General features: G+C 27.4%; 1 protein-coding gene across 1 annotated transcript; it reads right to left on the bottom strand.

The window, feature by feature from the left end:
- Positions 1-3663: 3663 nt before the first annotated feature.
- On the bottom strand, positions 3664-5505 carry LOC120078318 (Transmembrane amino acid transporter family protein). The gene has a single exon (XM_039032553.2). The coding sequence runs from the start codon at positions 5357-5359 to the stop codon at positions 4058-4060; it is 1302 nt and encodes a 433-aa protein (XP_038888481.1). The 5' UTR covers positions 5360-5505; the 3' UTR covers positions 3664-4057.
- Between the last annotated feature and the right edge of the window lie 5462 nt (positions 5506-10967).

The following is a 10967-nucleotide window of genomic DNA, read 5'->3' as shown; positions in this document are numbered from 1 at the left end:
TTCTTAAGTTTTTAATTATTATGGAGAGTATTTTTAAGTTAAAAATATTCATCAGGCATCACATTTTAATAAACAAAATGATTTATAGAACTTATTACATGGCTTCTTTTAGTAATCATTATATGTATAGATTAAAAAATCTTTATGTTCTAATAACAGTTGAATACAAATTTGAAATACGATATCATTTTCTCTTTTATAAATTAAACGAATCAAATTGTCAATTACATTGTGGTGTCCTGATCAAATAATTTCTCCTTTTTAAAAGAGTGTTTCAACAAAAATTTTAACTCCCGTCACTAATTAATAAAGAAGTTATCACAGTATAGATGGAGTTTTACACGGTCAGATATATAAAGAATAAATTATAAAGTGTTCTAATAAGTGTGGGAAAATAATAATGCTTTATTTTAATAATTGTTTATTTAGAAAGCTTTTTGCATCTACCATCCTAATACTATATTCTTAAAAAGGTAGAAACAGACAGCATTTTATAAAGGAAGTCTTTAATATGAGAAATGAATTAGGTAGACAACAACTTAAAATATAAAACGGTTTGAATCTTTTTCTAGATCCTAATTTATTACTTTCTTCCATTAAAAAGAACAAGAAAAAGAAAAATAAAATCAATCATTTTAGGTCCTGTTTAACTATTTTTTTTTCTATTTTTAATTTTTTTTTTAATTTTCAAAAATTGGCTTGGCATTTTTAACCCATTGATAAAGAAAATATAATAAAGAAGAAATTTGGAGTGGAAATAGTTTTTACAAGTTTAATTTTTTTAAAAAAAATAAAAAATACAATTATTACTAAACGAGGTTTAGTTTTGAATTTTTGAAATAACTCTGTATATATTTTGTCCTTATTACTTTTTTACTCAAAGTTCGCTTACCAATGTTACCATATTTTATTGTAACTTCGGTAGTTTAAGGTGCCAAAATGAATATTTTTATTCAGTGAGAACCAAACTATAATAATCATAAGCTCAAATAATAACAATAATAATTTAGAAAAAAATCATAGGCTTTAAACCTAAAATTGTCTTATTGATTGGGGAAGGAAAAAAAATCACAAACAGATGAAATTGTTGAAATGAACCTAAAAATAAAAAAATAAAAAAATAAAAAGATTGTTGTGAAATTGAGGAATACAACGAAGCACAACGGATAGGGAGAAAATATAATATAATGATATATAAATATAATAATAATAAAATAAAATAATTAAAATCATGAAAATTTAGTAGAAATTTGGAGTAGATTTCTCAGATAATGAGTATTTATGATAAGCTATTGACCTAATGCATACAAGTGATGCTGTATGCAAAGCATGTCCTCTTCTGAAGGAAGCTTAGCTCTCAATAAGTAATGGTCTTGCAATTAATTGCAAACGTTTTATAAATGATTCTGCTAAACCATTTTGTGTATGAACATGAGCTACAAGATGTTAAACACTTATCCCAATTGACATACAATAGTAATCAAAAGCTTGGGAAGTAAATTCACCAATATTATCAAGTCAAATGGTCTTAATTGTCTAATCAGAAAACTGTGTTATTAACTTAATTATTTAAGCAAGTAATCTTTCAAATGCAAGATTTCGACTCGATAATAAGTACAAGTGTGACAATCTATTGGATGCATCTATTAATACCATAAAATATCTAAACGGTCCACTTGGTGGGTTAATAGGTCCACATATATTACTATGAATTTGTTCTAAAAATGTAGGTGATTCAGTTCCCACTTTAGGTGGTGATGATCTAATTATTAATTTGCCTTGAGAGCAAGCATTACATGGTAATTCATTAGATTTAAGAATCTTCTGGCTCTTCGATGGGTGTTCACTTGAATTCTCAATAATTCTTCTCATCGTTGTAGACCCTGGATGACCCAATCTATCATGCCAAATAACAAATATATCTAGATTTTATGAACTTCAGGTTTTATTGTTGTTTATATTTCAATTACTCGTATATAATTATAATACAATCCAGAAGATAAAGTAAACAACTTTTCCAATATACGATTTTCATTTGAGATAGTAGAGATAATATATAGATATTCCATATTATTCTTACTATCAATCTCAATATGATAACCATTGCAACATATATCTTTAAAACTTATAAAATGTCTCTTTGATTGAGTGGAGAGTAATGCATGGTCAATTGTAAATTTTATTCTTCTAGGTAAAATAATATTTGCTTTTTCAAAATTTTCAATCAAATTTGCAAAACTTGATATTTTATTTGCTTTCAGTATTGTCAATTTGGAAAAAAATATTTTTTTATTTATAAGTATTGTGTGTAGTTGTATTGTCCGCTAGACATAGATCTTCTTTGCTCATTTTTTTAATCACCCAACACATGAAAATGATTCATGTTTCTTCATTAAAAAAATAATTAAAAAACAACACTTGAAATATACAAAAGTTACTAAAAAAACATGAAGATGGATAAAAGAAAACAATAACATTAAATCTATATATTCTCAAAGTCAAAAGAAACACTTGAAGTTCCATCAACTGTGCCAATCTTCTCTTTGGGAGATTCAAAGAAGTCCGTCACATCCAAATATGTCATATGAGATGGGTCAAATATGTCATTACCAAAATTTGTTTCCACATTTTTCTCTTTTTTCTTCAGAGAGATTTGATAGAGATTAACTAAGTGTTTTGACGTATGATAGGTATGTGACCAATGCCGAGTCATTCCGCATTGGAAACATTTATTTTTAACACTATTTGAACTAGAGCTTTTTCTTTGTGATAATCATTTTGTGTAGTTTTTTTTAAATTTAAATGATTAGAACGACCACCACGAAAATAATAATTATTTCTTCCTCTACCACAATCACAACCTCGACTATGATTATTAACATTCACAACATTAACTTCAGGGAATGATGTTATTCCAGTTGGCCGAGATTCGTGGTTCTTTATCAACAACTCGTTATTTTATTTGGCCACGAGAACGACATTAAATTAGTTTAGAATATTATTTAAAACCTTTCTATTATTGCTGCGGAAGTATATTCGAGACAAGAAAGATAGAAAATGTTATCTCTAACATATCAGTATCAGTAATTTTCTCTCCACATAACAACATTTTGTAACTAATTTCAAATAATGTGAAATTGTAATCACTTACTAATTTAAAATCTTGTAGTGTTAAATGTATCCACTCATAATGGACTTTAGAAGAATAACTGTTTTTTATTATCATACTTTTCTTTCAAATTTTTCCACAAGATACGATGATCATGCACCCATGACAAATAATTATTGCAATTAATGTTAAGGGTTGTGAATTCTAATTTTATAAGATTTGTCATGACAACACTATCACAAAATATTCTATTTATATTAGAAATTTAATATGTACTAAATATGCAAAATAATATTTAATTTATTAATTATAATAAAGTGAGGAAAAAAACTTAACCTACCTTTAGGACCTACCTTCAGCGATATGAAAAAAATATAATATAATATAATATAATAAAAAAATAAAATAATTAAAATTATGAAAATTTAGTGAAAATTTGAGATAAATTTCTCACAAAGATGGCAAAATGGCAAGTAAGGTGTGATCTTATATGAAGATTGACACCTGACATTAAGCAATGATTTATTTTTACAATATTTATAATAAAGATGAAATTGTTGAAAATAATAATGATCAACCATTTATAATTTAAAATCCATTGCACGGTACAAATACATTATTTCTAGTGTAAACTATAATACATCATGTTACAAGAAGAGAAATCCCACAAACAAGAAATTTGTGGTAATACTACTACTAATAATACCTAAAACTATACACAAAATCTTAACCAGATGCTCAATAACATCAGATTTGCCATAATTAAACCTTCTTGAAAGCATTAAATAGAACAAAATCTTAACCATAAACACAAATAAACATCGATCCTCCATTACTGAATCTCCTTGAAGCACGATGAAGATGGATGATGATGTCTTCCCTTTACAACAACAGAGACTTCATCATTTTCAACTTTGAATGAAAGCCCAGAGAATCAAACTTCCATTTCTAAGCTGAAATGGAAGAAGTTTCTTTAGCAAAATACATCTGTTCAACAGCACTAACAGTCCCAGCAACTCCAAGAACAATCCCAGAAACAACAATCATTAAATCTAAACACCAACCTTTCCATCCCATCTCTTCCTTGAAAACAAGCAGATGAAAAAATGCAGGCAGTACAAACCCTAATGAACAGCACAATCCACTCCCAACCAAAGACAAGAAATCTGTAAAATTAGGAACCCACATCGCCATTAAAGTTGCTAATACAACCAATAACCATCTTAGCCAAACACAGTATCTTCCTCTTGAGAATCGTCTCTCAATAATCTCATAAGCTGGATTCATCATCAATGGCATAGTGAAGAATAAGTTTATACAGAGACCCAGTTTAACAATGGCGCTTAATAAACCAGGACCCATGTTTGAAGTAATCACATCACTTGTTTCTTGTCCAAAAGCAAAGTAACCCAGAACCCCAAATCCACCATACAGAATAGCAATAAACGCCATTGAAGATCCTAAGATCTTACCAAATTGATCTCTGTCTTTCATCTCTGATTCTAGAGGGAGAATCATTGCGATTCCTTCAAAAGCGTAAGCAGCTACTCCCATGCCGTAGAAGAACACTGATAAACCTCCAAAAGCCTCCACTGGAGGTCGATTCTTCAAGAAAACAGAAATGTCTTCAACAATCACTACTCCCATAGCTCCTAGGTCAACCACATCTGCAAAAATACTCAATGGAGCCAAATGAGTCAGGGTTTTGATCGAATTCAAGCCCAATTGGAAGGGTAAACAGCCAATTATGTATAATATTTTAGGGGAAGCTCCTAGAAAATCAGAGCCTAAAGCCATGGGGGATGAATTGAACAAAGTGCTCAACGTATTGCCGATGAAGACTAAGTATCCCACGCAGAAGCCGGTTTGGGCTAAAATAATTAGAATATCGACGATCACTCGGCCAGATGAACCACAGATTGAATACCCTAAATCACCAAATGAATTGATCTCGGAGGAACCGTCGGCGACGAGCTTCCGACGAGTGTAGACGAGAAGCATCATGCAGTAATAGGTGACGGCAGCGACGGAGAAGAGCATCATGAGACTCATGACCCATCCGGTGCGCTTGAAGGCGTAAGGAAGGCCGAGAACACCGGCGCCGACGATTGAGATGAAGACGTTGGCGAACGTCTTCGCTTGAGAGGACCGAGGCCGTCCGCCACCGAGGAGCGGCGTGTTTTCTCCTGGTGGAGGAGGCTTCCGGCTGTGAGCGGAGGAGTACACGGCGGCGTTCCGTTCGTTCCCCATTAATACCGGCGAAAGAGGTTTATCGGCGATTTGTGATTGGTAGAACAGAGATGAATGGGGGAGAAAATTATTGGTGGAGTCTGAGGATGATGATTTATGGATAATTTGAGGGAGTTAAATGGAATTTTTATATTATTTATTTGGCCAAACATATGTTTGATTATTTTTTTAGGAGATTAAAATATCATCATAATTAATAAAATAACAATTTTTTTTTAAAGGAAAATCAATAAAATAATAATAATTTTTTAAAATCAATACTACTGCGATAAAGAAAATAAAACTAAAATATTTAAAAATATAGCACTAATACCTATTATTTATAAATATTTTAAACAATTTTGTCATTTAAAATAATTTTCCTTTCTATATTATTATTGATTTTTTTTTCAATTATTTATTAACAATTTTATAGGATGATACTTGAATGCTTCTCAATTTTAAAGTTGGTAGAGAAGGTTAATATAAATTAATATTTAGTTAGAAATTTGTTTGAATGCTGACGTTAGAAAATATTGACATTAAAATTAGTATAAGAACCAATATCGTATTTTAAATCATGATATTTGGTATTTTTTTTAATAGAGTATTGTTTGAAACGATAAAACTACTATGATATACAGCGACATTTTATTATATTTGTAAATAAGTTATTTCTTTTTCCTATATTTGATAACGACCATTTTCAATATATGGTTGATTTAAATTTATTTTTTTAAATACAAATATTTTTAAGTGAAAATTTATATATATTTTTTAAGCACTTAGAAAATCGACTGATTCTTGTTTTCTATTGTTTTAAAATTGTGCATATAGATTGGCATTTCAATGGAGAAGACAATGACTTAACAAATTTAATTGTACTTGAAATGGCAATATTTTTCAAAATTTTTAGAGAAGATAATTATAATTTTTTAATTCAACAATTATAATGGAGACTTAAAGTCGAACTACATTTAAATTTAACCACTTTTATGCAATAGTAGACTATCAACAAATTCAGGCATATTGACATGTTTGAGAGTGATTTTTTAAAAAATAATTATTGTCACTGTAAATCATCGTAAAACATGTTTTTAATTAATCAAAATCAATTTTAATTAAAAAAAAATAGAATTTAAGCATAAAATTAAATATTTCGAGTATTAAAGACGGGTTTTGAAGTGATTTTGAACTTAAAAAAATGTAATCTTAGTAATTTCAAAATCACTTCCAACCGACGCACTTGGTTTCTATTGAATGTTAAATTTATCTAATGCCAAATTTACATGACACAATATACTCAATGAGAATAAATTTAGAAGACGACAAAAGGTATTTTACATTAAAGTTCTTTTCAGGTCTTTAAAATATTAGTAGAAAATTGTGAGTTTTGTTCTCTATAATATTATTTTCTTTTTTCATATAGTGTTAATTTAACATCAACTAGTATCACCTACAATAAAAAGTTTACTTAGAAAAAAAAAGAAGGGTAAATTGTAAAAACCACCCCTAATATGATAGTAGTTGTAGTTATAGCCTTAAACTTTCAAATTTAAAAATTGAGCCCTCAATTTTATCCAAATATTAAAATTAGACCCTCAAACTTACATAATTGTATAAATTATAATAGTTGTATAAGTTTGATGGTTCACTTATATAATTATATTGTAAACTTGAGGTTCAATTTTAACACTTTAAGAGTTTAGGGACCCAATCGTTACTATTGAAAATTTAAGGATATAATTATAATTACTATCACACTTTAAGAATAATTTTTACAATTTTCTCCAGAAATATTAATAGATAAAAGATTAAGTTGAAAAATTTTAAACCAAAGGGATCAAAAATGAGAATTCTCAACCTTTGGATTAACACATGCAATTGGTCTATTTTGGTTTTCTTTTTAAAATCATTTTATTATTCTTCAATCAAGATAAAAACAAAGCATAAAACAATCATTTTATTTTGGCTTTATTAAATTAATTATTAAAGGACGCAATGTATAGTCCTCTAAAAATAAAGCACGTAATGTATAAAGGTAATTAAATAAAAACATATACACGTCATTGTAATTGAACCGTTGAAAAATGCTCGTGATATTATTTTATACATTTTGTTTGTTTTCTTTTTTATCTTTTAAATTCAACGGTGAAAATTCGAAACTCTAATTTATTATTGATAATATATATTTTATATTTTTTGCTCATATTAATTCATATATTTTATTTCTACTAAATTAAAAATAGAAAATAATATATTTTTTTTATCATAAAGTTTTGACAAGTTTAGTTTCTATTTAGTCCATTGTTACAAAAATATACACTTTTAGTCCTTAAGTTTTAAGTTTGATTTCAATTTTCTTTATAAGTTTCAAAATGATACCATCGTATCATTGAAGTTTAAATTTTGTTTCGATTTACTATGATATTTACTGTTTTTCACTCAACATTTTTTTCTTTGTTGTAGTGTTTCTAACAGATCTTTGATTTTTTGTATTTTTTAAAATAATTCATCGGTCTACTTAATGCAAAATAGAAAGCTTAAAGTTTTATTAGATATAAGATTTTAAATTTATATTGAACAAATGAATCAATTCTTACAAACTTTAGATATTTTATGGTCATGTACTTATTACACACAAAATTGAAAGTTCAATAATTTATTTGATACTTTTAAAAATTTAGAACCAAATAGATACAAACTGCAAAGTCCAGGAACTAAACTTATATTCTATCTTTAAAATCAATGATGACTTGGGGAAAGAGAACCAAGGATGGATACCTAATAATTAGGTTGTATTGAATTGGTATATTGTTTTCTTTTTCCCTTTAAATTACCAATGATATTGACTTGAATCTCTATCATAAGAAAATTAATATACATCACTTATCATTGAATTGTATTTGTTAAGGGTTGCCTCATGCAAGGCCTAAAATCTATAGACTCAAGCTTAAGAGAAATTGGGAGGCAACATGGGAAATCAAGCATCCCAAAAGAGAAAAATCAGAGCCTTGGATTCCGAGCCAATAAATATATATCAATCGAGAAATATCTTAAGCGAGCTCGGTCTTGAGCCATCTAGTCTCGAGCACTGTAAATTATCCTGACACCACAAGAGTTACACGTAACAACATGCGATTGTTAAAGGAAGCACGTAATAAATAACTCCATTCAACAATCTCAAACGGAAAGAATAAGTAATCTCACAAGAATAACTTTAACCTTACTTTTGTGTGTTTAATTGTAATGTACGTTCTCTGTACTTAGACGTTGAAGTGTGGTGTTAAGAGTGAGGTAGACTCAATACCACACTTCGATGTACGAATCTTTCATGCAAATCGATTTGGAAGTGAGATCAGATCAGATCAGGAGAAACTGACCAAAAGTCAAGTCCATGAAGAATCTGCAACGACGATGAATTCGTGTGAGATCCAAGCACCAACAATTTTATGTTAGTGGATTGGTACAATGTAAAAATCACATTCTATAATTTCCATGGGGCAATATTGTATAATTGACATGACTATGTGACCACCTACCCTTGTCTTATTGCTTGTGTGGCAGCTTCTTGAATCCAATGTTGTTCTGTTGCATCCATGGCCAACCCCACTCCTTTCATCTTCTATAATTTTCTTTAAAATTTTCAAAGTATCATAGACTTTAGATTTTCATCATATGATTTGGGTTTTATTTCAATATTGTTTTTATAGTTCAAAATTTTCATTTTGATTCTTATGATATAGTCAAAATTCCACAATTTATATGGTAATGTATTGATCGGTGAATGCATCCAAAGGAAATAGTCGAAGATATAAACTAAGGAATCTTTTATATAAAAATAAATATATTAAGAATTAGTTTATATGTAAAAATAAATATATTAAGAATTAGTTGTAAAGTTTTCCTAAATTAAATTAAAACTTTAAAAAATTAATTCATAAAATAACGAGAATCAATTGAAATTTGAAAATTATAAGGACTACAAGTTAGACGAGTCCCAATAACAAATTTCGAAATAATTCATTCAAAAGTTATAATTATATATATATATATATATAAAGTTGTTTGATTAAAAAAAAAACATATTAACATGATCTATATAGTATCATCTTGGTATCTAAATTTTTATAGAAAAATATTTTAAATGATAAATTATTGAAAATGTTTTTAAATATAGAAAAATGTTGTTGTCTATATGAGCGATAGGTAGTGATAAACACTAATAAACATCTATCAATATTAATGACAGGCATCGTCGATGTCTATAGTGATATTTTGCTATATTTATAAATAAGTTGACTTCTTTTACTATATTTGAGAACAATCCTACCTTTATACAACCCATTTGATATACATATATATTTTTTATTTTATGTTTTGTAAATTAAGCTTAAAAGTTATAACACAATTTTCTATTTTTAAAATTTATCTTTCTTTATTAACTATTTATACATAATAAGTAGGTTAAATTACATGACTAGTATGTGAATTTGTATGTAGGTTAAAAAGTTTATAAAATTTATTTTAAAACTTTCTAATATGTTCTTAGTCGGTAACATTATCTAATAGGTATCTAATGTTTCAATTTTATATATTTTCTTCTATATATTCAAAACTTTCAAAAATCATTCAATAGCTTTAAAAATGAATCTGATGTTTAATAAAAATTTAAACTTTTAAGGACCTAGTAGACATAAAATTGGAAGTTTAAATACATAATAGACGTTTTTCATCGTCGAATGACTTGTTAGACATAAACTTTAAAATGTAAGTGCTTATTAGATATCTTTAAAAATTTAATAATTAAATCCAATACAAGCTTAAAAGTTAAAAGATTTAACTTATAAATTAGTCTAATGGTTATTATTTAAAAGCAATTTTACATGATTAAAAGAAAAGAAAAAACCCACATAATGTTGCAAACAAATTAGTGACCATTTGAATAGGATATAACCATTGCAAAAAACAGTAGTGATCAAATATTTATTTATTTATTTTGGAGGAATCATTTGATGAACATATGATATTTGACATGGCACCTAAAAGTATTTTCAAAAGATTTATTTATTTATTTTTAAATAGCTCAATTCATCTAGAATATGTTAGCCATGATGAGATTTGCGGTTTGATTTTTTTTATCCTTACACGATTTTTTAGTTCAAAGATAATTCCAACATGATTATGATGCCCAATCTAATGAAACCAGCAACAAACATGAGTTTTAATTTATGTTTAAAAAAGTAATATTTTTTCTTTCAAATTTTAATCTTACAATAAAAATTAGGGTAATTATTTTAAATAATAAAATTACTAAAAATATTTTCGAATATAACAAAATGTCACCGTTCATCGTGATAGACATCTATAAGTAGGCGACATCGATATTCGATAGTGACATTTTACTATATTAGTAAATAAGTTGGTTCATTTCCCTTTATTTGTTATTCCAAGCGAATATTGCATGCAATAACTTTAAAAACTTATTATAAAATAATATGATAATTAGCATAGAATTTTTATAAATAAAAAAAAATCTAAAAAATATTTATACTTTATAGTAAAAATTTCAAAAGTATTTTGTACTCTTGAAACTTTTTACTACAAGTATAAATATTTTTGAACATTT

This window comes from Benincasa hispida, chromosome 5 (assembly GCF_027475165.1).
Source record: "Benincasa hispida cultivar pf3 chromosome 5, pf3_genome.v1.1, whole genome shotgun sequence".
NCBI lineage: Eukaryota > Viridiplantae > Streptophyta > Magnoliopsida > Cucurbitales > Cucurbitaceae > Benincasa > Benincasa hispida.
The sequence above is the reverse complement of the archived record's forward strand: the minus strand, read 5'-3'. Positions and strand labels throughout refer to the sequence as shown.